At 56.3% G+C, this 26,275-nt stretch overlaps 11 protein-coding genes across 11 annotated transcripts; 4 read left to right on the top strand and 7 right to left on the bottom strand.

Moving 5' to 3' along the window:
• Window positions 1–174: 174 nt before the first annotated feature.
• PG997_013165 (uncharacterized protein) lies at window positions 175–1,526 on the bottom strand (the record flags this gene model as incomplete). Its single annotated transcript, XM_066817479.1, has 3 exons — window positions 175–828; window positions 885–1,088; window positions 1,152–1,526. The coding sequence occupies 3 exons, from the start codon at window positions 1,524–1,526 to the stop codon at window positions 175–177; spliced, it is 1,233 nt and encodes a 410-aa protein (XP_066663171.1).
• A 467-nt stretch (window positions 1,527–1,993) lies between these two features.
• On the top strand, window positions 1,994–2,580 carry PG997_013164 (mitochondrial 54S ribosomal protein mL49; the record flags this gene model as incomplete). Its single annotated transcript, XM_066817478.1, has 2 exons — window positions 1,994–2,386; window positions 2,530–2,580. 2 exons carry the CDS (start codon window positions 1,994–1,996, stop codon window positions 2,578–2,580), a joined length of 444 nt encoding a protein of 147 aa, XP_066663170.1.
• Window positions 2,581–3,306: 726 nt separating this feature from the next.
• On the top strand, window positions 3,307–4,546 carry PG997_013163 (tryptophan synthase beta subunit-like PLP-dependent enzyme; the record flags this gene model as incomplete). Its single annotated transcript, XM_066817477.1, has 2 exons — window positions 3,307–3,954; window positions 4,073–4,546. The coding sequence occupies 2 exons, from the start codon at window positions 3,307–3,309 to the stop codon at window positions 4,544–4,546; spliced, it is 1,122 nt and encodes a 373-aa protein (XP_066663169.1).
• Window positions 4,547–5,712: 1,166 nt separating this feature from the next.
• On the top strand, window positions 5,713–6,850 carry PG997_013162 (uncharacterized protein; the record flags this gene model as incomplete). Its single annotated transcript, XM_066817476.1, has 7 exons — window positions 5,713–5,768; window positions 5,832–5,901; window positions 5,999–6,040; window positions 6,100–6,199; window positions 6,268–6,390; window positions 6,447–6,648; window positions 6,715–6,850. The coding sequence occupies 7 exons, from the start codon at window positions 5,713–5,715 to the stop codon at window positions 6,848–6,850; spliced, it is 729 nt and encodes a 242-aa protein (XP_066663168.1).
• A 303-nt stretch (window positions 6,851–7,153) lies between these two features.
• Window positions 7,154–8,314, bottom strand: PG997_013161 (uncharacterized protein; the record flags this gene model as incomplete). Its single annotated transcript, XM_066817475.1, has 1 exon — window positions 7,154–8,314. One exon carries the CDS (start codon window positions 8,312–8,314, stop codon window positions 7,154–7,156), a length of 1,161 nt encoding a protein of 386 aa, XP_066663167.1.
• A 603-nt stretch (window positions 8,315–8,917) lies between these two features.
• Window positions 8,918–11,621, bottom strand: PG997_013160 (Neutral alpha-glucosidase C; the record flags this gene model as incomplete). The annotated part of the gene is made up of 5 exons (XM_066817474.1): window positions 8,918–9,714; window positions 9,813–9,951; window positions 10,010–10,393; window positions 10,575–11,241; window positions 11,401–11,621. 5 exons carry the CDS (start codon window positions 11,619–11,621, stop codon window positions 8,918–8,920), a joined length of 2,208 nt encoding a protein of 735 aa, XP_066663166.1.
• A 3,269-nt stretch (window positions 11,622–14,890) lies between these two features.
• On the top strand, window positions 14,891–16,713 carry PG997_013159 (uncharacterized protein; the record flags this gene model as incomplete). The annotated part of the gene is made up of 5 exons (XM_066817473.1): window positions 14,891–15,481; window positions 15,542–15,604; window positions 15,670–16,003; window positions 16,137–16,196; window positions 16,247–16,713. The coding sequence occupies 5 exons, from the start codon at window positions 14,891–14,893 to the stop codon at window positions 16,711–16,713; spliced, it is 1,515 nt and encodes a 504-aa protein (XP_066663165.1).
• A 438-nt stretch (window positions 16,714–17,151) lies between these two features.
• On the bottom strand, window positions 17,152–18,949 carry PG997_013158 (uncharacterized protein; the record flags this gene model as incomplete). The annotated part of the gene is made up of 3 exons (XM_066817472.1): window positions 17,152–17,748; window positions 17,790–18,303; window positions 18,426–18,949. 3 exons carry the CDS (start codon window positions 18,947–18,949, stop codon window positions 17,152–17,154), a joined length of 1,635 nt encoding a protein of 544 aa, XP_066663164.1.
• Window positions 18,950–20,122: 1,173 nt separating this feature from the next.
• PG997_013157 (uncharacterized protein) lies at window positions 20,123–21,061 on the bottom strand (the record flags this gene model as incomplete). The annotated part of the gene is made up of 1 exon (XM_066817471.1): window positions 20,123–21,061. One exon carries the CDS (start codon window positions 21,059–21,061, stop codon window positions 20,123–20,125), a length of 939 nt encoding a protein of 312 aa, XP_066663163.1.
• Window positions 21,062–21,866: 805 nt separating this feature from the next.
• On the bottom strand, window positions 21,867–23,104 carry PG997_013156 (uncharacterized protein; the record flags this gene model as incomplete). The annotated part of the gene is made up of 3 exons (XM_066817470.1): window positions 21,867–22,595; window positions 22,670–22,875; window positions 23,101–23,104. 3 exons carry the CDS (start codon window positions 23,102–23,104, stop codon window positions 21,867–21,869), a joined length of 939 nt encoding a protein of 312 aa, XP_066663162.1.
• Window positions 23,105–23,885: 781 nt separating this feature from the next.
• On the bottom strand, window positions 23,886–25,705 carry PG997_013155 (uncharacterized protein; the record flags this gene model as incomplete). The annotated part of the gene is made up of 5 exons (XM_066817469.1): window positions 23,886–24,215; window positions 24,305–24,409; window positions 24,433–25,166; window positions 25,226–25,438; window positions 25,477–25,705. The coding sequence occupies 5 exons, from the start codon at window positions 25,703–25,705 to the stop codon at window positions 23,886–23,888; spliced, it is 1,611 nt and encodes a 536-aa protein (XP_066663161.1).
• Window positions 25,706–26,275: the final 570 nt, after the last annotated feature.

The following is a 26,275-nucleotide window of genomic DNA, read 5'->3' as shown; positions in this document are numbered from 1 at the left end:
ACACGTCTAACCGCCTTTTGGTCAATTGATCATGTCCTTCCCCGAAACGCCGTGCGTAATGTATGCCATTACCAAATACCATGATGGCCATGATTGTATCTCATGATATTAGGATACATACCATCAGAATCTACTTGTTACTGCCGTCTCCAGTGCCCCAGCCAGCTGCCCATCCTATCGGGCAACAGCGGCACTCAAAACCTGGGTGCGGAAGAACCCGCCCTTTGTTCGCTCAATCACCTGCTGGTACACGCTGCTCGGCGGGTGGTTCATCACGACTGTGCCTTCCTTGTAATCGATCTTGGCATCCACTCGGGTGTCGCGGATGAGGTTAACAATCCACTTCTCGCCCTCGTCCTGGTCCAGGCCCAGGCGCGTGCTCAGATCCTTGATATCAATACGCGAGTGGATCTTGCAGTAGCTCTCCGAGATCAGGTGGCGCGCAGCATCCAGGAACGAGTCGGCTGCGGAGAAGAGAAAGAAGTCGGCCCGCAGGAGCTCGTCGGCGAGCGACAGCTGGCGCTGGGCCTCCTCAAAGTCAAAGTCGATGTAGAGGGCCCGCACGAAGTCGGTCACGGGGTCACTGTACTCGTACGCCTCCTGCTTGACAATGCGCACAATGTCCTTCAGCTGCTTCTGGTGCTGGCCAGAGTTACGCGTCCGCCCGCGACCAGTAATGACGGCAGCGGCCAAGTATCTCAGGACCCACGGGCAGCTGGTCTGGATGGTGTTGATGAAAGGGGGCTGAAGAAGAGGTCCAGGATGGTGTCGCGCGAGCCCTCGTCGTTGAACAGGGGGAACAGAGCCCAGTGGATGAGCCAGCTGCGGCTCTTGAGCTGTGCCAGGGGGTTGTTGAAGAGCCTCGAGTCAATGCTCTCCTTGACCTTGGTCAGCTCCTCGACAGCGCCCTCCCAGTTTGTGATGAGGATCTCGGAAGCGAGCTTTCCCCAGGTGGCGGCAGCGACTTTGTCGTTATCGGTCGACAGCACACGGAACTGGTACAACAACTCGGCGGCAGCACCGTAGTTACCACAGCTGTACTGGAAGTTGCCAAACTCGTAAAGGGCGTTGACCATCTCAATTGTGACCTAAACCTCTCGCATTAGCACCTCTGTCTCTTGATTCGCGAATCGTGGGTTCGTGCAGCATACCTCGTGCTCCTTCTTCAAGAACTCCAAGTTGGCAACCTTGTCGCTGCGCAGGTTGTTGACGACCTCCTCGCGTCCCAGAAGATCGGTGATCTTGCTGGTGTCCTCCTCGAACTGCGACAGGCGGGTCAAGACCTTCTGGCGCATGTCGTTGAACTCGGCGGGGACCTCGTCCAGGTCCTCGAGCTCGGCCTTCAGGTTGCCGACGAAGTCGGTCATGTTGGTGGTCTTGAGCAGCTCATATTTGGCCTTTGTGATCTCGCGGGCCTTGGCATCGTCGTCCTCGGGGATCTGGCCCGTAGCAAACTCGAGCAGGGGGAATATCATGTGTCGGTCAAGGTGACCGACGAGCTTCGGCATCAAATCGTATTCGGCCATGTTGTCGGTGTCCGGGAGATCGGTTTGACGGTATTTTTTTGCGGGTGTATGGAGGCCGTGATACACCGTTGCCCGAAATTCTCTACAGGCAGGAACTGAACTTGCGAACTGAGGGGCACGGGCGAAGCGATTTTGCACACAAAGTTGAGAAATGGTCTTGTTTGGTGGGGCTGGCGAGTAGCAGCACCTTTTTGGGCGAGAGAGGGCCAGTCAAGCCGAAAATCTGCCGTTGAGTCAGCAGCCTCTGAATCCTACTGGATGCGCCTGCAAAATGGGGCCCACTTAACTACAGGTGCAGTGGCCCCTGCTTTCTCCATGCTTCGGATTCTCCAATTGAATGAATGGAAAGGCTGCTACTAAGTACGCGGAAAAGTTCAGGCTGCTTGGTGCAAGATTGAAGATTGAATTTGTACGGCCCGGACTCAGAGATCTGGCACGATCACACAACCACCCTCTCCGCCATCACCATGTCCTGGAGATGCCTCACTCCGCTGCGGGCGGCGACAACCGTCCGGCTACCATTCGCCGCGCGCAATGCCATTCCCATTTGCGCTCGTTTCCTGACGACCGACACCATCGAGACTCCTTCACAGGCCCCCATAGCCACCTCTTCCGAGCTGAACAGCGCAGCCGCCACGCAGCCGGCGCAACCTGTACCGAACTTGCCGTATTTCGTTGGACGAACCCACCTGAACAGCCTGGCAGTCTACCATCGCCAGACTCAGGGAACCCGCTACACCACGATATTGAAGAAGGGCGAGGGGAATCTTCAGGCACTGAAACAAGATATAGCGCAGGCTCTGGATGTGCCAGGTAGAGAGGTGAAAGTTGGTTCTGTGACGGGCCACATATTAATAAAGGTAAGCGTGCGACTTGCTCTTTGGCACCTGGCAATGAACGCCCTGGGACACTTGTGGTGGGATTATACGAGCATCATGGTCTCAGGAGTCGGGTCATGACACAAGCGATCATGTTTACCAGATTCGTATCTAACAAGTACTAGGGCCACAAACGCGACCAAGTTGTAGCGTTTCTTCAGAGCCTGGGCTTCTAAACGGCCGGAAAGAAGCCAACGACAGGCTGAGACGAAGGTGGTCGACATCCCACTGCACGCCGAGAGAGTTGCAGAGCCCGACAGCGAGTTAGCCGTCGCTCCAGTGCCAAAGGCCCAACTCGTATCGCGCGCCCTGGACAACCTTGGAGCTAACTCCGTGTATCATCTATTATGTGTATAACCAATGAACGATCGTGCAGCCGGTGCTCGATCGTATACAGAGCTGTACAAAAGCAATAGACGCAAGAAATGACCATATCAACACGCTACTCGGGCGCCCGTTCCATTCCTGCGCGGGCCATCCCCTCTGATATTGTCCGTTGCTGTTCCTGTGAAACCAATGGGTTGGATGGCAAGTCTGAGGAAAAGCCGGCCCGAGCGACCAGGCAGAGTGGAGGCTACTTTCGGCCGTCTTCGGTTCTGCAAGCGGGGCCCGAATTCCGGAGCTGAGGAGGGGATCGGCATTCGAGGCCTGCGCATGCTTGCGTATTCATCATGTCTACCTAGCGCAACGCCTCCCCGTCGTGACATACAGCAGCCGCAATTGAATAGTGAACAGTTGCCTATATAGCTACATAATCCATTCATCTATCGAATGCTTTCTGGTCCCATATACGTCATTATTTCGATTTATCGCAATCAGGCCAAGTTTGAAGAGATCTAGCATGAGAAGCGGCGCATGCAACTGATTGTGCCGACTTGGTCTTGTCGTTCTCCAGCAGCATCATGGCCTCCTTCATCCATTTTAACCCCGAAGCCCGGGACTACACTTACAGTGCACCCAACGGCGCTGAAGGAGCCACCGCCGAGTCCACCGTCCTCGCCTTTCACCAGGCCCTCCCCTCATACAACGAGACAACCCTGCACACGCTGCCCTCCCTCGCCGCATCGCTGGGGCTGTCGCACGTGCTGGTGAAAGACGAGTCGGACCGCTTCGGCTTGCCCGCCTTCAAGATCCTCGGCGCGTCTTGGGCCGTCTACCGCGCCGTGCTGGCAGCCCTTGACCATGTTGATCCTGACGAGCGGAACGGGATGACAGCCGCCGCCGCCGCTGCCACGCCGATTATGTCCGTCGACGACCTCGGGTCCGCCGCGCGTGCCCGCGGCCTCCGCATCGTCACGAGCACCGAGGGCAACTGCGGCCGCGCCGTCGCGCGCATGGCCAAGTACCTCGGCCTGCCCGTCCGCGTCTTCGTACCTGAGTACATGAGCGAGGCCACGCGGCAGAAGATCCGCAGCGAGGGCGCCGAGGTCCTCGTCGTCAAGGGCAGCTACGAAGATACCATCCCCGTCATCCGCAAGGAGGCCGAGGAGAGGGAAGGGAGCGTGTTGGTGCTCGATGTCGGCCTCGAAGGATATGAGGTGGTGCCCAAGGTATGAATAGTAGCGATCATCATGATGGGATGTGAGGGCTTTCCCCCTCCCCTTTTCTCCATAGCGGTCAACTCGCACACCATCTTAGCGGAATAAGACCACTGATATTAAGTTGTAGTACTTCGTGGAAGGCTATAGCAGCATGCTTGCCGAGTCCGAGAAACAGGTCCCGGAGCTCACGGGTGGCAAGCCGGCGACGCACGCCATCGTGCCATGCGGTGCGGGCTCCATAGCTCAGGCGGTGGTACAGCACTACAAGGGGGCCGAACGCCAGAGACAGCACGGGAGCGCGATGGTGATGGCGGTGGAGGGCCACCACGGCGGCATCTCTGAAAGCGTCGCTCGAGGCGGGGAGCCTACCGACGTGCCGACCGCCGACACCATCATGAACGGCATGAACTGCGGCACCCTGTCCACGCTGGCCTGGCCCATTCTGAGCCATGGCGCAGACGCGAGCGTCGTCGTGACCGACCGGGAATCGCATTCGGCCGTGGAGGAAATGAAGAGAAGCGGTATCCGGGCTGGGCCCCTGTGGCACGGCTACACTTGCCGCGCTGAGACGGGTGTGTGCAGATACCCGTGCCAGATCTGAGCTCGCTCTGGGGCCCGAGTCTATTGTTGTGCTCCATTGTACTGAAGGGGCTAGAGATTATCCAATCCCTACCTAGTATTGACAACATTAGGGTAGGTACAGTTAAGCCAGCGTCGGGTTTTGATCCGAACCCCCTATATCTGAGCAGCTATTATTGACTTCTCTAAATCAATGACATGTGTATGACATGCAAGTCATTCTCATGGCTTCGCCTGACTCTGCCTAAACGCGCATCGCTGTGAATGTGTGTAGAACGATGCATGCCCTACTAGGAGAGCCTTGCTGTGGCCGTCAATTAGAGTGCTCTCCCATGCTGGTGTTACACTCGAGTAGCCATGGCGACAGCAACGCAGAGAATCGGGTAGCGGCGTGATTTGCTGAAGATTGCGTGATGTGTCAAGATATGTAGCTGTCATGCGGGAAATCAGAGCCGTTTCGGGTGTTTTGCCTTATTGTCATGTATGGCATGCTGCATGTCAGTCCAATTGGAGACCGACAATCATGGGAAGTCACACCGGGACAGCGCATTCGAGCCTCGAATCCAAGCAATCAGTTACGCCTCGATGAAGCCTTGCCCCGGTCGTGGGCCTCCCGCATAATATGTAAAGTCTTCGAAATTTCTTGGAGTTTTTGGGTTCTTGGATGGTTGAGTGGGCGCATGGGTGTTGATTTGGGCTTCGGGGATGTCGACTTTTTCTTTTACTTTTCAAATATGTAAGTCATCACTGAAGTGAAGCAGAAGATGTTATCCAAAAGGCATAGTCACTCTTTAATACGTGTATGATTCTCTAAAAATGGCTATCCTGGCCCGTGAAGTTGGAACGACATGGCCACAGCCTTCGAGGCTAATTACATCAACTTTAGCTATTCGGCAGCCTAGTGTGGTCACCCTGGTCATCACCAGACCGACCTTGACCAGCACGACCATCATATCACTTGGGAACGATGGGCCGGGCTCCGCCACTGTCACTCCACTAGCCGAGACATCAACCAGTGCTGAACCTGCCCCCGCCGGGGATCAGGCGGCATCTCAACAACGGGCGTCGTAATACTGGGCTTGGTCCTGGGTCTCTCGTGCCTTTCACTCATCCTTTGTTTTCTCTGCCACAGTAGGTTCCGCTCCACGGGATCGAGTACATCTTCGGATCCTCCACGCCACAAATACCATGGGCGTCGCGGACCCCGTGGCTTGCAAGGGCCACAAGGGCTGCAAGGACCGCCTGTAAGCTATCATTCCCTCAATGCTTCTCTTTCGGTTTCAGTGAACTGAATCGATCTGCGGCAGGGGGCAGCAATCCAAGGGCCCCAAGGAATTCAAGGCCCCCAAGGGGTCGCAGGTCCCCAGGGACTTCAAGGTGAAGTAGGGATGCAAGGGCCTTCAGGTGGTAAGTCATACCTTGTCCTCGCTGTCATAACTGCCATGTATAATATACCTATGTCGACACATTTTAGCACAAGGCGAACCTGGCCCATCTGGTCCCGCTGGCGCCCCTGGTAAGTTTCCCGAGGAGTACCCTATTAAAGTGAGGAACACGCCGGCTCACTACTCGCAGGGCAAGCTGGTCCATCGGGACCGCAAGGACAGGCCGGCCCATCGGGACCGCAAGCACACCCTGGCCCTCCTGGTGCAGACGGGCAAGCGGGCCGACCAGGGTGAGTGGATTGTCATACAGCAAGGCGCTTTTGTGGTGCCTGACAAAGAAGCTGATGTGCCCTTATAGACCTACTGGACCACCAGGAAGAGATGGCAGAGATGGAAGAGAAGGTCGCGACGGTCGCCCTGGGGCTGATGGTCGACCAGGGACGCCTGGGTAAGCAATATGACTGCCTCGCTCTCTCTCTATGTGTGCCATCGTTAACCAATCTGTGTGAAGACGTAACGGTGCACCGGGTCCACAAGGGACACCCGGACCGTTTGGGCCACCCGGACCACCTGGTCCGCCGGGACCCGAAGGTCCTGAAGGTATTGAAGGGGCAGATGGACCGCCGGGTCCGACTGGACCGACTGGACCGACTGGACCGACTGGTCCGATTGGCTTACCTGGTCTCCCTGGTGAAAGAGGTCCCTATGGTCGCGGAGAAAGGGGCTATCCCGGACCTAGGTACGTAACTTCATGCCCACATTCCCTTCGCAAAAGGCAAAAGTGTCTAGCCTAACATGTATTTAGGGGCGACCGAGGTCCAAGGGGACCTCAGGGTGATCAGGGGCCAAGAGGAGATGAAGGTCCTCGAGGCGATCCTGGTCGATGGCAAGGTTGGGGTGCAATGCGTCCACGCAATGGGGATCACGGCTATGATGACTGATTGATGTTGAGGCCCAATGGCTACCTACCAGCTCAGGTTCGAGAGAGCTTCTGTTACGGTCCATTATTGGTGTAAGATCAAGATGTATGGTGTTTCAACTGTATTTACTCGTGTATTGGACCACTAGGGGAACATAAGGGGAACGGTGCCAGATGATTGATACACGGAGAAGTATCCGGGCATTAGTACAAACGCATACGAACAGGAATTTCAACTATAATCCAATCGAGTTGCAAACGTTCCTTCGGGTCTTTGCCGGTCTTCAGATCAAAGTTCACCAATTAGGGGCGGGATCATAGCAGGCTATATCGCTGCATCCACCGGATGAACCTCAAAGACCGGCGTGACCTGTCCCGTCACGACATTCATCGTGTTCTTCCGCTCCAAATGTTGAAAATGTGACAACTTCCCCCATATGTCAGGGTCGCCGATCCCCAGCTGCTCCAGTACCTCCATGATTGCCACATAGAGTATGTCGATGCTCCCGTCCTCGATCTTCACCGCGAGTCCCAAGGCCTGCCCTTCTGAGCCGCCACCGCCGCTGATACGCCGCGCCTGTTGCGAAGCGCGGATGCCAACCCCGTAGCACCCGTCAGCGCCCAGCTTCCCGATCAAGCCCCCGCCGTACGCCTGCATGAACAAGGTGCAGAAGCGGCCTTCGCCGCCAACCATTTCGGGGTGGTCCGACATCGCGTGGAAGATACGAGCCATCCTGCGAGTCCTCTCCTCTTTGATGGGGACCTCGGCGCCGCCACTGCCACTACCGACCGGAGCGGCTTTTCCTTCGTCATCTGTTGCCGCATCGTCAGCCGCCTGAGCAAAGCCAGCAAACGTGCGCGCAAGGTCCTTCAGCGGCATCGCCGGTGCCGGAAGGTTACAGCCGTCGACGCCCCACGCGATATGGTCACCACCACCCGGCCCCAGTCCCGCCAAGTCCTCCGTGACCCGCTTGACCCGGACCTGCACGGGGTGGTCGGGCCTCTCGTAGCCGACGAAGGGCGCACCCAGCACAGCCGCGCCGGCCAGCATGCCCACGTGTTTGGCGGAGCAGTTATTACAAATACCCGTGGGCGTAAAGCCGGACCGGATCCAGGCGCGATTCACTTCCTCGGAGATGGCCGGGTGCCCGCCGCACCGCAGGTCCGACTCCTGGAGCCCCGGGACGCGCGCGAGCATGCTGCGCGAGCGGGCGATGTGGCGGTCCTCGCTGCTGTGCGAGGCGCAGAGGAGCGCCACGTCGGCTTCGTCGAACTTGAACCGCTCGGCGGCCCCCGTCTCGAGGATCGCCAGGGCTTGGGCTGGCTTGGCGGTCGAGCGCGCTAAGGTCATGCGTGCGGGATTGCCGACATAGTAAAGGAGCTTGCCGGACGAATCAACGACGGCGGCGTGGACTGCATGGCGGTTCTCGACGATGCCTCCGCGGTCGGTCACGATATAGTCTTCTGTGCGGGCTGATACGGTCATCTCAAGGCTTTCTTTGTCCAAAGCAGCTCGTAAAACGGGTCTTCAAGCTCACTAATAGGTCTGGAGTATGTATTAGAAAGTAGAACCGAAAGATAGAGGGAATAAAATAAGGATTCAGGGTCTACGCTGAGTTGCAGGAACCCGGGTATCTAGTTGCCGGGTTTCAAGGCCACAGCGGCGGCCGGTCCCGTTGACTCGGGGTTTATCAACAAATCCCGAAACCTGGCCAGCTAATTCGACACTCTGGCCCTATAGAATAGCGCCGACCCACGCCATGACTCATAAGTGCCTGCGGTTCCCTGATATAGTGTCTCCTACTAGAAGAACACTGATTCTTTCCGGTTAGGGTCCCGCTCCATGTGTCCAATCAGCAGCGATGAACTCTATCGGTAGAGAATCAGCAGATGACTCTACGTCGAAGTCAGTCGAAGATTTCGAAGACATAATCACTTTCCCTGGACTAAGTTATAATATGGGCATGCCAAGCTATGTAGTTCAGGTATAAGGGTTTAGTTTCAAGACCGGCTGAAGACGAACGAGCTCATATAATCGGAGAGGAGGTTTAAGTACAAATAGGTCCATGAAGATATCAAAATATTCGAATTATATCTTCAGCTTCCACAGTTTCCTTCCCTTGCTGTCGCGCCCAGCTTCCGAGACCTCTCCGGCCGCAGCGTCACCCACTGTAACGGTGCGCTCCTCTCCGACCGGGAGCACGACGGTGATGCCGTTCTTAACCCACAGCGGCTCGAACTCGCCCTGCTTCTTCATGTTCACGCCCACCTGGATCTCGTCAGACGAAGAGGTGCTGTAATTGATCTCGAAAGTGCAAAGGTCACTCTTCTCCACGCGGCTGGTGCCGTCGTCCTCGAACCACTGGTTGGTGAAGGACTGAGTATTCGCATACGTGCCATTACCGTTAGACGCACCGTTAGACGAAGCGGTGGCATCACTCGGTATATTCGCATCATGAACAACCGGTGGCGGGAAGATCTCGACGCCGCGCCAGTCGTCCTTGGCGATGTTCGGGAACTCCGGGTCGTCTCCAGCGAGGCAGGTGGTCGGTATCGGCTTGCCCACAGGAATGGCCGAGCCGACGCGGGCGAGCACGGGAATGGACGTATACCATGTGGAATCGATCTCGTGCCACTTCCCGGACTCAAAGTGCTGGTAGGGCGCGGAAAGGTTCAGGAAACCCGGGTCGTCGTCGTTCTTACGAGGCAAGTAGACCCTGGCAGAGCTGACGCCGGGCTCATAGACACCAGCCACAAGCATGGCATCTCCGAACCAGTACTGAGAGTCACCCTTGAGCAATTCGTTAGACCACACGGTAGGGTCTGACTCGTAGCCCCAGCCAGTCCATCGCTGTGGGGAGTTGCGTCCTGATGAGACCTCAGCATCTGCGAGTAAGTGTAGGGCACAAGCTCATAGCGCCGTTTTATCGCGGCTCGAATGATCGGGGCAACAGAAGGATATTGCCAAGGCTCGATGACTTCACCAATCAGGTTGTCGGAGGGGTTGGTCTTATAGCAGTTGATGGTAAAGCGAGGAGAGTGAATGCCAAGCTGGATCCAACGCACAAGATGCTCAGGGGTTGGCTGGGGTCCTTCGAACCCTCCAATGTCATGACCGTAGCACTAATACCCGGTTAGTATATGAAGCACCGCATAGGGCACGCCGTTGAATGTTACGTACTTGTAAAAGAGAGAACCCGGCATTGAGCGCCAGAGCATTCGCTCCCTTCATGCCCTCCCAGCTAGTGACATTGTCGCCACTCCAAGAGCTAGCACAGTATTTCATGGTACCGGCAGTTGCACTTCGTGTCAATACGAAGGGGCGCACGTCAGGCTCGGCTTCGAGAGTGGCATCATGCGAACTTTTGCCCATCAACTCCGTGTGGAGAGCGCGACCCCAAAGGCCGATGTCGTGACGGGTCTCTCCTTGCGGCACGTTAATGGTCTCTAAAGCACACTGCCAGTCATCACTGGGGATGTTGTACTCGTTGTTGTCGTTCCACATCGCGTCAATACCCACGTCCTTGAGTGCTTTGACCCCGTTATACCACCACTCATAGCCAGCCTTGGATGTGAAGTCGATGTGGCTGCCCCTCTCCGCTCTCGCCACCGCCGGCACTCCACAGCCTAGCAACTGCTGTTTTGTTTGTGACGGGGTCCTTGAAAAAGCCACCAGCTTTTGATAATTCGGGATAGCCCGGGTGATTTGCCAAGACGTAAGGCTTGACGTTCGCTAACAACCGTACCCCATGCTCGTGGCATTCCTTGGTGAAAGCTCTGGGATCGGGAAATCTGTGGCGGTTCCAGGTGAAGACGTTTCTTGTTTTAGGCTCGGTTTCTGCCACAGTGTAGCCCGAGCTCATCTGGAATGCAGAACACGGCATGTCGTATTTCTCGCAGTTCTTGATGAAACCCATGATAGCATCACAAGCCCGAGGGGTGTCTTCCATGCTGTACTTCATGCCTCCTCCAACGTAGCCCATCATGTACCTCGGCATCAACAAAGGAAACCCGGCTAGCTCCGCATAGGAGCGGACGACTTCGGCCACAGTGCTTCCTACAATGAGATATTCTTCAAGTCCTCCATGTGCTTGCCTGTAAACCTTGAAATGGCCCCACATGCCATCGATCTCGGAGCCAACAGACCAGGTCCCTCTGGCATGAGACGTCGAGAACATGCCAATGCACCCGGATGGAGTGACATTGATCAGAAGCGGGATGTGTTTATACAGCGGGTCTGTACGATAAGCATCGTACCCGAATGTGTCCGATGCCGAAACAATGAAGCCACGCCCGCTCAAGTCCATGGGAGCGGCCTTCTCACCGAGCCCAACGTGCAGTGTATCTTTCTTGTACACGGAGTAGTGAGCGATTCCCGTCGCGTCCACTGCATATGAGCGGAAGTGGAGATCCCTGTGGACGGGTTTTTTGGACACCGTCCAAGAAGAGTGAGACGACTGGTGAGTCAGACCAGTCTACTACCGCCTTAGTCTTGCCACATCTGATTTCTCGACTGCAACGATCTAGGTCAGTGGTGACCTCGGGAGCTGAGACACCAAAGTCTGGAGTTACACGTCTGACACTGGGGAAAGGGGGACAGGATGCTTTGGGGTCGTGAAGGTGGTTCGGAAGACATTGGGGCGGATCGCTTCGAATTGGAAAGTACATGGATCCGTTGTGCTTCCGTCAGTGGATCGAAGTGAGATGGCTGGCGCTGACTTCGAGTCTCTCGTAGTATCCGAAGTCTCATTGAGCTCGTAGTGGTGAGGGACACGTTCATACTGATGCAACATGGTGCCAGATTCGTGTGTGAGGCCGAGAAAACAGTTCAATTAGTTCAATGCAAAGGATCCGGCGAATTCTGGGGCTATTTGAGGAGCAAACACAAAATATTCGGACCACGTTAGGGGGATGTCAACGATTTTGTAGCCGAAGTGACTTTAAGTATCTTATGGACACGACCGTGGGAAGGAAGAAGTTCGGGAACTTCAGCTACAGGGGGAGGCAAAGGCACCGGGGTTCTTGTTAGTCGCGTTAGATCCAGGACCCAAATACCAGCGGGCAAGCTATTGAGTAAGACTTAAATGAGAAGTAGAATACGAGATGTGAGGGGCTCGCTCATCGGAGCGCTCACTACGCAAGCTGGCGGCCCAGATATCACAATTGTGGGGACACCGGAGCGTTGACGGAGGCACATCCCGCGGGATGGCGGCGGATGGTGACCAAGGAGAGGCCCCACGAAGCTCAAACGGAAGCATATCGTAACCAGCTCGCATGATGTGCTGGAAACAGGTCCCCGCCCAACGATGCAGAGGGGCATGAAGTCAGAACATGTGGGTAAGAGGAGACAAGAGGACCAAGGAGCCACGAAAGACACGTCGAGATGTCGAAACTGATAACCGCTTTTGCCAGAACTTGCAGCATGGTCGGTGGCTGGACAGAGCCGCTCAATGGCTGTCGACCACATTGGACCGGGGACTGCCAAGTAAGGTTGGGAGCCATGCCAATGGACAGTAGCCAATGGTTTGCATGACTCGACCAATGCAGCAGCACCAGTGTTCTCCCTTGGAGAGAGCACTCAGCGAGCCACAATGTCTGATTGACCAGGCACGACCAGTCAATGGTTAGGTACAATGCATTGTCCCACTGCCATGCAGGTAGCAGGTCACTGTCCAGTTTCGGGCTGATTGTGTACCGAGATCATTGATACTTCCTGTCTGCCGATTTCGGTAAGCTGCATTGGAAGTAGCTTGACCTGGCTCTGCAACTCTAGCCCCTACCTAGCCTCCCTGGGTTCGTGACAGCGCGATGCTGGTTCCACTATGGCAGCTGACACGTTTGTCGGCGCGGGCTGGGCTGGCTGGGGTGTGTTCTTGATGACCGAACGTAATCGGGCTAAGGGTCCGGCCCGGTTGGCCTTTTTACTGGAGCGCGTTCCCAAGCGTAGGTAAGCCGCAACAGAGTCGGGCCACAGAAACCAGATACCTGCCGAGAAAGGTCGAGTAAGGTGCAAACAGAAACGAGCTGTGGTTGATCAGTGGGTTTTTCCGTTCCACTCTAAAGGAACATGCAGACTGTAGGATCGAAAGGACATGGTGTTCCATCTGGGGAACCTTGGAAAATGGGGAACGTTTTAGTTGCAAGTGACAGAAGCCCACCTGCAACGCAGCAAGAAGCAAGAAGCAAGAAGCAAGAAGCAAGATTAGCTGTGCGGGGTTAGGCAGTTAGTGGAATGCGGGGAGTCTAGAAGGGATCCCGAAAGGTGGACCTCCAACTTCGGATGGCTTCACCTGACCTAGCCTGTTGTTGCCTGCCAGCCCGCAAGCCAGCCCTGGCTAGGTGCTTACTCGAGACCAAGTAAAACGCTCACGAGGGCCAAGGCTCTCAGACAAAGAGGTGTCTGCCACTAAAGTAGCAATGCGCCTAAAGCAGCAAGTTGATTGATGTCGGGCGAGTGCCGCTCTGGGGTCGCATCCCATCGGTCCCCGTCCGAAGGATCCATGCCACCAGCTCAGCTGGGTTCCTTAGCGAGCGGCCAGGGGCTTGAGGAGTCAGGGAGTCAGGGAGTCAGGGCAACCGGCAGAAACGTCGGCACATTCAGCCTGCCGTTTGGGGGCTCACAGTCGTCCGATCGATTGAACAGACGAAACCCCACGCAGAACACGGGCTTGGTGCTTGGGGGCGTCGTTCGACGTCACTCTCTTCTCGGTAGATTTTCGGTGATTTCTGCGAAAACATGCTGATCGTGATACATGCCTTTGTAGCATGGACGTCTCTCTTAACGATATATCAGGGGGCGTATGGCCAGATCAGGTTACTACACCGAGCACGTTTTCTCATGTCCGGCTTTTAAAAACAGTCGCTTGAGCTACACTACTGACTACGGTGCGCCATACACTTTTGATACTTAATATCTCAGAAAGTAAGATGTACTTAAGGTATGCGTATCTATTCTTGGACGCTGAACATTGGCAAACAGTACGTCGCAGGACCTCGGTAGCAAATAGATGCCCTCGTCACAGAAAGTTAGTCGCAACTCGATAGCCAGCTGGTACCCTAGAACAGAGCGCGCTCTATCATACCGAAACAAAAACATGGGCGGCCGATTGGAAGAGGTTCCTGTACCTCGCTTGGTATGCTTACAGGGCATAGACACTGACCATGATAAGCCCGACCAAGAAGCTTGGAAGCGCTAACAAGCCGGGACGGCAGCCACATCACCGGAGATTATAGCTTGAGTCTTCACTGCCATCGAGGGTCATTGTATTAACTGGTGTAGCAGTAAATATCTCAACTAGTGCAAGTCTAGGATGCGCCAGTCATAAAAAAGAACGCGCTCGGAAGAATTGAAGCAATCCGGTCACTAGGTGCGGTGATACAGGAATATGCAATCGTGTGCGGTGCGATGATAATATCATCGGCTCTTTCCTATAAGTGAAGCCAATGAAAGTTGTTTGGACGCTCGTCAGCTGATATCTATCATGCCCCATCTCCCCCTATGAACAGAACTTCTTCGGCGTGTTACCCCACATCCTCCCCCTAGATTGATCCTGGTGTAGTGGCAAGTAAGACACGGTCCAGGCAAGCGTCATTGGCAGACTGGGGGCTCTCTCCCCGGACCCCAGATTCTCAAATGTCCCCAATTCGTTCCGTGGCCTAAGCATGACTCCATATGCTACTCCATTCTGCCAGGCCTCGGGTCAACCCCCGTGGGGAAGGAGGCTAGCGAGAAGCGAGCCTCCATGCAAGTGGCTTTTGGTGTGGTAACTACGACGTGAGGTCAAGGGCCCTGGACTCACCACCCCCATCTTGCATCTACCACAGACAGGCCAGGCCACCAGTAAGATCGTTATCCGAGTGGTGTCACACCGTCGTAGTTGACCGCCGTGTTTAAAACCACCCTCGGGCCCTCCTCTTCTTGCAACGCCGCAGCAATCCTAATTCTCTTCCCTTCCTCATCTCAGAACAACCATTATCAGCCTCTTTCCACTCACTAGATTGTATATGTAATCCGCACGACAACGGTATCGACTATACCTAGGTATATATAGACAGCGCCATCATGGGCAACGAGGCCGAAGCTCAGGCCGATAAGGCCGTGGTCGACGTGGTCGAGAACATCGCCACGCACCACCGCCGCGACGCCGCCGCCGAGTTCCTGAACAAGGTGCCCGAGGGCCGCATCGAGGTCACCCCCGCGGACAACAAGCGCGTGCTCTGGCGCATCGACAAGGTCATCCTGCCCATCATGCTGACCGTCTACTTCCTCCAAGCGCTCGACAAGGCCACGCTCGCCTACGCCTCCGTCTTCGGCCTGATCGAGGACACGGGCCTCGTCAACGACCAGTACTCCTGGCTTGGGAGCATCGTCTACCTGGCGCAGCTAGTCATGCAGTTCCCCCTGGCCTGGCTGCTCGTCCGCCTGCCCATCGCCAAGTTCACGAGCGGCATGGTCCTGGGCTGGGGCATCACGCTATCCTGCATGGCGGCCGCGCACAACTTTGGCGGGCTCTTGGCCTCACGCTTCTCCCTTGGCGCCTTCGAGGCCAGCATTGCGCCGAGCTTCATCGCCATCACGCAGATGTGGTGGAGGAGGCATGAGCAGACAACGCGGACGAGCTATTGGTACGCCATGAATGGCATTACCAATATGGTAAGCCCCCAGCAATATTGACAAGTTCTTTCTCAACCAAAAGCTAATAAAAGAGTGCAGTTCGGGAGTCTATTGACTTATGGCCTTGGCCACATCAAGTCCCCGTTGTTGAAAGAGTATCAGGTCAGTGACCGAATCCTTTTCGCGACACAATATTCATGCACTGACCGATATGTACCTATTTGTAGATCATCTTCATCTTCTTCGGTGTAATCACCGTCGCCTTCTCCTTCGTCATGTTCTTCTACATGCCCGACTCCCCCGTCGAGGCCAAGTTCCTCAACGACCACGACAAGGCCATCGCGCTGGAGCGCCTACGGGCGAACCAGATGGGCGTCATCTCCCGCGAGTGGCGCCAGGACCATCTCCGGGAGGCTCTGCTCGACCCCAAGACCTGGTTCTGGTTCTCCCTGATCTTCGCCATCTCCATCCCCTCGGGCGGCATCTCGACGTTCGGACCGCTCATCATCAAGACCTTTGGTTTCGGCGAATTTGAGACCATCCTATTCAATATCCCCTTCGGTGCGGTGCAACTGGTCGCCACTCTGGGGGAGCCTACCTGGCCCAGAAGCTGAAGAAGAAGGGCCCTGTCATTGCATTGCTGTGTATCCCCCTGTCGCTGGATGCGTGATGCTGCTAGTGATACCCCACGAAGCTTCCAAGCAGGCGCCGCTTCTGGTTGGATACTACTTAATATCGGTCTATCCCGGCATCAGTAAGCCACAGCTCCAGACCCCCCGATCACTCACAAAACAATACAGATAGAGCTGACGATTGTTACGAATAGCCCCCTGATCTACTCCTGGTCCGCACAGAACACGGCGGGTGACACGAAGCGCAAGGTCACGAGCGCCGTAATCTTCATCGGCCAATCCGTCGGCAACATGGTCGGGCCCCAGCTCTACAAGCCGTCGGAAGCCCCTGCCTACAGCCGCGGCTTGACCTCCAACTTGGTCCTCTACATCGTCATCATCGTCCTCTGCGGGCTGACGACGCTCTACCTGATCGCGCTCAACAAGAACCACGCCAAGATGCGAGTGGCCGTGGGCAAGAGCGCCGTGATTCTCGATACCAGTCTGGACTCGGCCAAGGAGGCTGAGAGAAGGCAAGCTGCCGCCGCCGCAACTGCTGGCGATGGTGTAAACGGTACTGCGGTGGAGAACAACGATGGGGACAAGGCTTTCGAGAATGCGACGGATCTCGAGAATGAGGATTTCGTCTATTGTTATTAGCCCTGCCTACATTCGATAGGAGGCGTTGCTGGTTGGAATGCACTTGTGGTTTTGAAGCGCGCTGGGTTAAGAAGCAAATGAAGATACCCCCATAGTCATTTCTGGGTAAAATAACGAATGAACGACCAATACACACCTACATAATCTACACTCACGCGAATTCCGGAGGCTCGTATGAAGATAATTGCGGTATTTAGACATCATATAGTCGTACAAATCATACAATGGTTATGACATAGAAAAAGTTCCCTGAACGAACGACATCTGATCCGGCCCCAACGCCCCTTAACCCTTTGTTACCCTTGTACCCCAACCCCCTAGGTATCCATATCCTCCTCCAAGAGTCCCAATCCACTATCGTATCTCCGCCTCTTCCTGTCCTGTCCCGACCTCGCCAACCCGCCCGAGAGGAAAGCCCCAGGCCGAATCTGTTGCTGCTCAGCGCCAGGGGTCGAGACAGCCTTCCCCCTCGAGCTCCGCCGGAGGGGCTTTGGGCGTCGTCTCCGCCAGCACGCGCTCGACGGCCTCGCGGGCCGCGCGCTTCTCGGACTCGAGCCCGCTGGCGAGCGTCGCGTTCTCGACGCGCAGCTGCCGGATCGTCTCGTGCGCGCCGCGGAGGGCCTCGTTGATCCCGTCGATCTCGCCGCGGAGCTCGGCGACGCGGGCGTCGCGCAGCGCGAGCCCCCGGCCGTGGGCGCGGTTCAGCTCGGCCGTCTCGGTGGCCCGGCGCGCCTGGACGTCGGCGAGCTGGGTGCGCAGCGCGCCCGTCTGGGACGCGACGGCGGCGAGGCGGATCTCGAGCTCGCGCACCGCCGCGCCGTGCCGGCCCGCCGTCTCCGCCTTTTGCTGCTGGAACTGCTGCTCCATGTCGTCCAGGGCCGCGGTGCGGGCCTCGTCGGCGTCGGTCTCCATACGCTGCACGAGCGCCTCCAGCTCGCCCACGTCGCGCCGGTAGTCGTCGATGGCGCCGCGCAGGCGGTCGACGCTGACGTCGAGCTCCTCGATGCGGGCGTCCTTTCGCGGAGCTGGGCGGCGCTCTGGGCCAGGTCGCGGCGGAGGTTGTCCATGGCGCCAACGCGGGCGCCCAGCTGCTGGTGCAGCGACAGCTCGAGCTCGTGGTACTCGTCGATGGCGTCCTCGTGCTCGCGCGTCTTGCGGGCGAGGCCGCGCAGCTTCGTCAGCACGAGGTCGAGCACCTCGGCCCCGCGCGACGACAGCGGCAGCGTGATCTCGCCGGGCGTCAGGTACTCGAGCTCGAGCCGCGCGGACCGGAAGGCCGACGCTAGTGAGGCCACGATCTCGCCGGCGTCGCCGCCGCGGAAGCCCAGCGCGCCGAGGGAGGCGTTAAGGTCTTGTAGCGCCACGGTACGGTCCGCTAGGCTCTGTAATACGCCATCTAGGTGGGCTTCTAGATCGGGCTGGAGTTCCGAGTCTGGCGCAGTCTGGGCCACGGCTAGCTTTCCAGAAATACGGGATTTGAGTGTTTCGTGGCTCTCGAGAGCGTCGGTCAGCTTAGTGAGCTCGAGACGCAAAGAGCCTAGCTCGGCTTCCAAAGCTTCTTTCTCTGGGTCTGGTAAGCATGCCTGAACACTGACATGCGATGTGGTAGGTATTGGTGATCTTCCTCTCATGGAGCAGGGGCTCGTAGGTATGGTAGGGCTTGTGCAAGGGGGAGATGGGAAGAGGCCCTGGCGCGCGACGGCGTGCTGCACAATAGCTCTCCCATAGTAGTGTCGCCAAACCCATCCCCGTCGTCTCCCATGTAGCTGTCCGAGAACGGATCTTGAGCAGCTATTGTCCAGTCGTACTGGGTTTGGTCTGCAAGGGTGCTCGAACGGTTACCCAACTCGCCTGGGAGTTCCTGGACCTGCTGCTCCAGTTGGTGGATGCGGCTCGTGTCCTGGAGGAAGGTGACATCTCTCAGCCGCTCTATCTCGTCGTCCTTCTCGGCCAGTTCGGACCGGAGGCGTTCGAGTTCTGCCTTGTCCTGCGACACACGCTGTCTCTTTTCTGACTGGATCACATTCATCTCCTCGGAAAGGCCATGGCGTCTTATGCGCCTCTTGACGCGGTCGTCCAGGACTTGGCGCAGTGACACAAAGCGGATCTCGTTGCTTGCAGGTGTGTTGGCGAGCTCGTCCACGTCGTCCTCGTGGCTGCGGGCCCTCGTGGGTGTTGAGCAGCGTCTCCTCTTAGATGGAGTTGTGGCGGCACCGAGAGAAGAACGGCGGACCATAGGGGTCAGGCCGGTTGAGCCAGAGGTAGTATAGTCATCGTTGTCATGACTGGAGATCTCTGGCCCTGGGTCCGAGAACCTGACTCTTTCTTGGTCTTGGTTCTGCTGGGGGTCTTGGCAGAGTGAGGCTGGTGGTTCTCATAAGTCGGGGCTACTGTGGTGTTGTTGTCCTTCCCACTACGACTTCGCCGCGGGGGTTCGCCGCAGGGCGATTGGCAGATCCAAGCTCCCTTCCATGTTGTGCCGGGGGAGGGGTGTTTTTGCTGTATACCTAAGTAAGTACAGTACGGATAGGTAACGACAGTGGGTTTAGTTGAATAAGGCCATGCGCGTGCATGCATGTGTGATTCGACAACTGGATCCTTATAGCTTTCTCGGCTCGTGGTATATACCCCACTGAAGCTCGAGCGCCCTCGCGTCCTCTCCGCGAGCATTGACAGTCAAGGTAAACAACCCACCCGCGTGGCAGTCGCCAGCGAGAGTGAACGTGGATCCTGTGAGTGTGATGCCGTTTATTTACTTATTGCCTTTTGCGGCCTAGCGTTGGCGGGGTGCGGGATGCATCGATCCTTCCCGGCCAATCACACAGTCACACCCTCGATCCGAGGATCCCTGGAAATGTCTCCCACTAGTTTGCATATTGACACTGCCCACTAAATAACTGGGGAGATTCCAAAAACACCCACCACACACGTCTCGCTGCCTGCCTGTCTATACTCTCCGTCGATCTAGTCTCGCCAGTTGTCATAACGACTGGCACGAGTGTCGCAGTTGCGGTCACGTTAGCGATCGCGGTTGGACTCGCTCGCAGTCGAGCGCGAGACCCCTCGCGACGCGATCAATGGAAACTAGACACAAAAACGCGGTCTTGCGCTTCGCCAAATACGATATTGATCCATTGACTCAACTATCTCGTCTACCACACTTACGAGGGGAAACTAAGCAGAGAAAACATGTAGGCACTTGCAAACACGAAACATGGGATCGCTCTATCCTGGGGACCTGCCGTTAATCAAGCGATCCCAATATCCACTCACCAACGCCCTGGCCTCTTCAAGAGAACAGGTACCATTCGCCCACCATATCCGGACACCCTGAACCAAGAAATGCAGCGTCACATCGGCAAACGAGATGATGGAATTCAACACGAGGTCTATCAAACCCCCTCGGACTTTAGGACTTCTCTCCATGATCTGACCCATTCTCTGGATGGCCAAAGACGGACTGATTTGGAGGGGCGCCCCGGCCCTCTCTTATTCCATAGAATCCGAGACTTCCTATGCCAGCTCGTTCGAGCACCTCGCGAAGTCGTGGGATAAGCGTGAGCACACGGCTCAACGGCAATGATAGGAAGTCATCAGGAATGATGTTGAGGCCCACCTGTTCCCCGTCCTGGTTCACACCATCACCGCCGTACTCTTGAGTTGGTGCAACGGATGCAACAGACAAGGATCGGCTTGTCCTGGGGAGGACGGGCTGTCGTCGTTGGTTGCAGGGAGATTGTTGAGCCATCCCTGGACTTTCTGTCGTGATTCGCTTCTGTAACGAATCCAAGAGTCGTCCTTTACGTCGCGAGTGATAACTCGCCCTTCGAAGATGCCGCGGTCTATCAAGTCTTCGAACCGGGGGTGCTCCTCCCGTAACAGCGTGGACAGGCATGCCCACGAAATCAAGGGGCACGAGGTACCCAAAGGCAGATTTTGACGTGCGCTCAAACAGCTGGTCGCCAGCGGCGACCGCTTCCATCCAGAGGTCGAAAAGAGCTGGGCATCTCAGAAGAACTTCCACGAGTGGCTTAAAATGCCAGTCAAAAGGCAGCAGGCTTCTTGTCTTGACGACCGGCATATCATCGCGCCATTGCTGCAGTTCGGCAATGTAGCCAGGAAGGAGTCTCTCTGCCTCCGCATCCTCCTCTGCCTTCGCCTGTGCGTCCGCCAGCGAGAAGTAGGTGGCGTTGTCGTCGACTTTGTGCCTCTTCGGGTCAGAGAGGCCAGAGTCGTCACTCGCCAACTTCCTCTTCTTTTCTTTTAATGCCGATGCGGAGATCGGCGAGGAGGCCTCTTCCAGTGACAATGAGCCGAGCTGATTGGCAGCGACTATGTAGGGGTCCATTTTGACGGGCATCAACATGCACCGTACCATGTGCTCCTGCTAGGCTTGATACCCCCGCCCTAGAATAAACGTTGCTGAGCGAGAGGCTGCGACGAGACTTGGCTGGGAAGAACCGAGCAAAAAATGCAGCTCTTCCTAGTGATGAGCTGCCGAAAGCCCGGTCTCTTATACCAAAGTCCAAACTCTTGGTTTCTCGGGCCAATTGCTATATTCAACTGTCCAAACGTATAACCAGTGCATATTCATCCACACTTGGTGAGTTTCGCCAAGGCAGTTCCCGGGTTTCGACAAAGAAAAGTGTCTCTGGTGATGATTGACAGATCTCTTCGGTAGGAACTTGTCACAGAAGACCTTGCTCTCCGATGCGGGTATCGTCACCCATCGGTGTGTATAAGCATTTTGGCTGAGACCTTAGGACTATGGGTCTAACCCATGTACATCCTATATATTTCTGCCTCAAGCAGATGTGTTGCAGTAACATATCCTTTACAGGGGTGACTGTAGTCCACAAGAGCAACAAAGCCATTGTCTTTTCACTGCGGTTGCTTTCCCACTGTGGCTTGAAAGAAGATAAGAATACTATCTTCTCAATGGCACTCTTTGTCGCGAGCTGGTAACAACCTCTGTTTGTATCACTCGTCCCGAGAAAGTCAAAATCACACTGAGCAGTGCCCAATCCACGACGCTGGGCAGTGAGTGGGTATATATTCTTCTAATCTAGATATCGCTGCATATATGGGTAATTCGTAATACTTTAATCGTCAAAACTCGTACCTCCTTTCTCGTAAACTTCATCGTCCCGTCCCTACCACGCGACCAAGCCGACAGCCAGCACCCCAGCCAGACCGACGGCCCATCGCGACGCCACGGGCAAGCTTGCCGCAGCCCCTTCCTCATCCCCGTCGTTCCCAGGCGGCCCCTTCGTCCCCGGCTCGAAACCGCCCCCGCCGCTGTCGCCGTTCTTGCCGTCGCCCCCGCTGCCCGGCGATAGGTACAGGGACCCCAGCTCCGTCAAGCCGCCCTCGTCGTCGAACAGCGAGACCGCGTCCCCCGTCCACTCGTTGGCCTTCTCCCCCTTCCGGAACGCGCCGAACCACGCGTACCCGTCGACGTAGTCCAGGCCGTCCAGGTAGGGCAGCGTCTCGTTCATCATGCGGAGCGTCGCCTCGTCGTCCTGTTGGGGCAGGGCCATCTCGGTGATCCAGAACTTCAACTCGGACGATGATGAAGGGGTTTTCTTGTAAAAGTCGCGCAGCGTGTCCAGCCAGCCGGCCAGGCCTTGGTACTCGCCGTACCAGTGCACCGCGACGAAGTCGGCGGGACAGCCCTGGTCCCGGTCGAGGTCCCAGCACGACTCGTTGAAGCGGCGCAGCCAGTCGAGACCGCGGGGCGAGCCCGTCACGGACGGGTGGCTGATGTTCCAGGTGCGGCCGCCGTCGCCGCCCGAGCGGAGGGGCGCGATGCGGTCGATGTACGCCTTCGCCGCGTCCTCGGGCTCGACGGCGCTGCCGCCCGAGCCCGTGTCGCCGTCGGGCTCGTTGAAGGTGAGCAGGTGGGTCGAGGATCGGGGAGCCCGTCGAGCTGCTTGCGGAAGTCGTCCTTGGCCACGTCGTCGGGGCTGTGCAAGAGGGGCAGGAACTCGACGGCGGCGCTCGTGGTGTCGTTGACCTCGGGCGCGGGCCAGAGCGACCAGGTGTAGTACCACGCGACGGGGGACTCGGGCGAGAAGAGAAGATTGTTGTCCGCCTTGTGCGCGCCTTGTTGGTACGCCAGCCCGCGCTTGGATTGGGCTTTGTTGCTGCCGTCATTGTTGTCTGCAGCGGCAACAAGAGGGGAAAGGTTACATAATAGAGGGAATAGGCAGACCATATAGGTCGGGTAGTAGTGTAAAGGTCGCATAGTGGCTACTTACTGACAAAGCAGTTTCCACATACGATGGTATATAGGGCTATAGATGGGGTTGGACTAATGGCATCGTAGGATCGCGTTTCAAGATGATATGCATAGCCCATTACATATATATACACCAGAAAGGTTACCCATGTATGCTTGACCGCTTCGCTAATACTTGAATCTTGAAATTCCATGATCCTGCCAAGGCGTGTTCCTGGAATTGCCCATGTCCCCTTTGTCGCTAGGGGGTTTGGAGAGCCATGACGTCACCGGACAACTCATATGCCAAGAGTCCAAGACACATCGCCCCCAGCGACACTCAGCCAAGAGGCTCTGGAGATTAGCCGGGTGGGCTTGAGAATGACAGAATCCATCGCGAAGGATGATGTCCATCATTTCAATGGTCTCAGCGGCCCGGCCAATGTATAGCAATAGCATCGCTCACTCAAGTGATATACTACCAAAAGCACGCGCACATTGCAAATTTTCCACAAAATTTATGTTGAAGTAGGTTCAATTTGTCTTGAGTATATTAATTAAAGTGCATCTAATCTATCCAGATTAAATCTATGTCTATGGGGTATCGTGAACAGAAGAAGGTGCGCGACATTCTCATGAAGTCGGTTGTCGCTTTCTCGGACCCGAGTCCCAATTGCATGGATCGCATACGTGCTATTATAATAATCACATAGTGTTGCGCCATCGTTCGGTGCCCGATCTGGGTAGCCTACGCGAACCCTGACTGTGAAAAGGGTCGACATAGTGCGCTGTGCTGTTTTTCTCCCTCCTCTTCGTACGTATAGGTACATGGATTGGAGAAAGACCGCAGAGCAAGGTCAATGCTGGCATAATCGTTCTTTTCGCGTGAGTGCGTGAGAGCGAGCGATCATTCGGTCACTCGACTCAATGTTCATTTTTGTTGGTTTTGTTTTTAAGGGTTGCTGACGTAGCTCCTGGCCCTTCTCAGGTCATCGTCGTCGGTATCATTCTCGCGGACCGTCGAGTTGCGCCCCTGCTGGTGCTGCTTCTCGTTGTTCTCCTCGTCACCCGAGTAAGCGTACTTGCTCTTCCGGCGGATGGCTTCGCCGTACTTCCAGAACAAGAAGGGGATGCCGCAGCAGGCCAAGCTGATGAAGAACAGCAGCGTGCTGGCCCACTGGTAGCCGAGGCGGTCGTACATCTGCTCCGTGAAAAGCACGACGGCGGCACCCCAGAAGGATCGAATGAAGGTCTTGGCTGCGAGCGCCGACGCGGCCTGGTGCTGGTAGGTGTCGACCAGGTAGTTGTTGGCCGAGTTGTAAAGGAAGATGAAGCCGAAGCCGACGGGAAGCCGCCCAGGGCGGGGCCGACCCAGATCAGGTGAGGGTACGACGTCCAGGCGAAGATGATGAGGCCGATGGGGATGAACCAGCAAGAGCACATCATGGGGATCAGCCGGAGCTCGGCCGGGGGATCCTGCCTTCATAAGGCTTGATGACCTTGAGGTAGTGCTGGTTCACCCAGGGCGAGCACATGGCAGACACGATCACGCCCACGGCGACTGGGATGAACATCAACCCCGTGGTGCCAGCGGAGTAGCCCTTGCCCTTCTGGAAGATGATGGGGTAGGCGACGAAGAACATGTAGAGCAATCCGTAGAGAACTGACATGTACAGGCTGATGAGGAACACAATCAGTTCGCCAAAGAGGAGCTGGAATGGTCGAACCAAGAAGATTCGCAGACGTTCCGACAACGGTCGCAGGTCAAGCTCCTGTTCGGTCACGAAGTCCTTCTTGCCGGACTCCTTCCTCATCTTGGCCGCTCGCTTCTTCAGGATGGTGGGTGCGTAGGTCTCGGGCACGGTGAAAGTGATCAGAACCCAGACCACGAAAGACAGGATGAGCTGGATCCAGTATAGCCATCTCCAACCGGCAGCATCGCTCAGGTAACCACCAACAAGGGGTCCGATGGCGGGTCCGATGAAGGGGGCCGCGGAGAAAGCAGCCATGGGAATGCCTCGCTCCTCCGCATGCCACAAGTCTGCAAGCGTACCTCCGACCAGGGTCATGGGGGCGGAGAAGGCAATACCATCAAGGGCACGGAAAACCAGGAGTACCGCGGGGCCCTTGGCGACGGCGCAAGGGATGATCCAAACTACCGCCAATAGTAGCGTGCTCGCGTATAAGATTCGTCGGCCGTAGATTTCGGAGAGTGGCGCGAAGGCCATAGGTCCTATGCTAACGTCAGCCCCTTGATCCACACCAAGAAGATCAATCAGAAGAAGTACATACCGACTCCGAATCCCACAACAAACAGGGTAATGGATAGAAGCGCAACCTCTTCGCTCACGTGGAACTCATCGGCTACGCCTACAATATCTGCGGTGACGACACTGGAAGCGAAGGCGACGACGAAGCATGTGATGGCGACGACCATGGTACAATACCACTTGTATGCCTTGCTCCAGTTCTTGGGGTTCTCTGGGTCGTTTTCGACAAAGGTGACTAGCTGGTAGTTGGTCTGTCCATTTGGCTCGGGGGGCCCTCGATAGTGCCCGTGATGGTTTCTTCCAGATATTCGTTGAAGTTTGCGTCGGCCGAGAGAGTTCTGTAGGGGAGGGTGAGGTCGACATCGGGGCCGACGGCGCTCCTCCTGGACTCCCTCGTCTTGGTGCGCTGGGGCGCATCGGCCGCGTCGACGGCAGCGGTGCTGGCGCTGGAGCTGGAGTCGACGACGGCGGGCTCCCGCTCGGGGATCTGTACGTGCTCCATGGTGTTTGATATTATTGTCTTATCAATATCCGGTGGATAAGAGAAAGGAGACAAGAGCGTCTTGATTGCGTACGACTACACGATGCCAAACCATGGACAAGAAGGAGGCGGCCTTCTCTTTTTTAAATGTTTTCTCATTCTCGCCTACGGTCTCAAGGTCTCAAGGGGGCGAGGGACCACCCCTGCGGGACTATGTTGATCTAGGTCGACTACCGACTAGCTGTCGAATCAGAGGGCCAGGATCCGGCTGGGACAGCATGGTTTACAATAGTTTGGTCAAAGGTCACACCAGAATTCAAGAGCCTCAAGCCTCGAGCCGACGAGGGCACGGCCGATAGCGGGGATGGTTCGGCGTTTCGCGACTTCGCGCCTTCATGAAGGTGAAGGAAGATGCGAGAGTGAGAAAGTTGAATAAAAAAGTCCCACAATAAGGGTCGTGCCAAGGCTTCTGGCTGAAGTTGCGATAAAATATTGCAATGCGAATTGCGAGATGGCTGAAAGCTGTCGCACGTGGAAACTGACGTCTTCCTGACTTCACAGCGACAATGTGATCAACGGATCGCGACTCAC

The sequence above is a fragment of the Apiospora hydei genome (genome assembly GCF_038363865.1).
Source record: "Apiospora hydei strain CBS 114990 chromosome Unknown utg000009l_segment0_segment0, whole genome shotgun sequence".
Taxonomy (NCBI): domain Eukaryota; kingdom Fungi; phylum Ascomycota; class Sordariomycetes; order Amphisphaeriales; family Apiosporaceae; genus Apiospora; species Apiospora hydei.
This window is presented reverse-complemented; position numbering and strand designations above follow the sequence as displayed.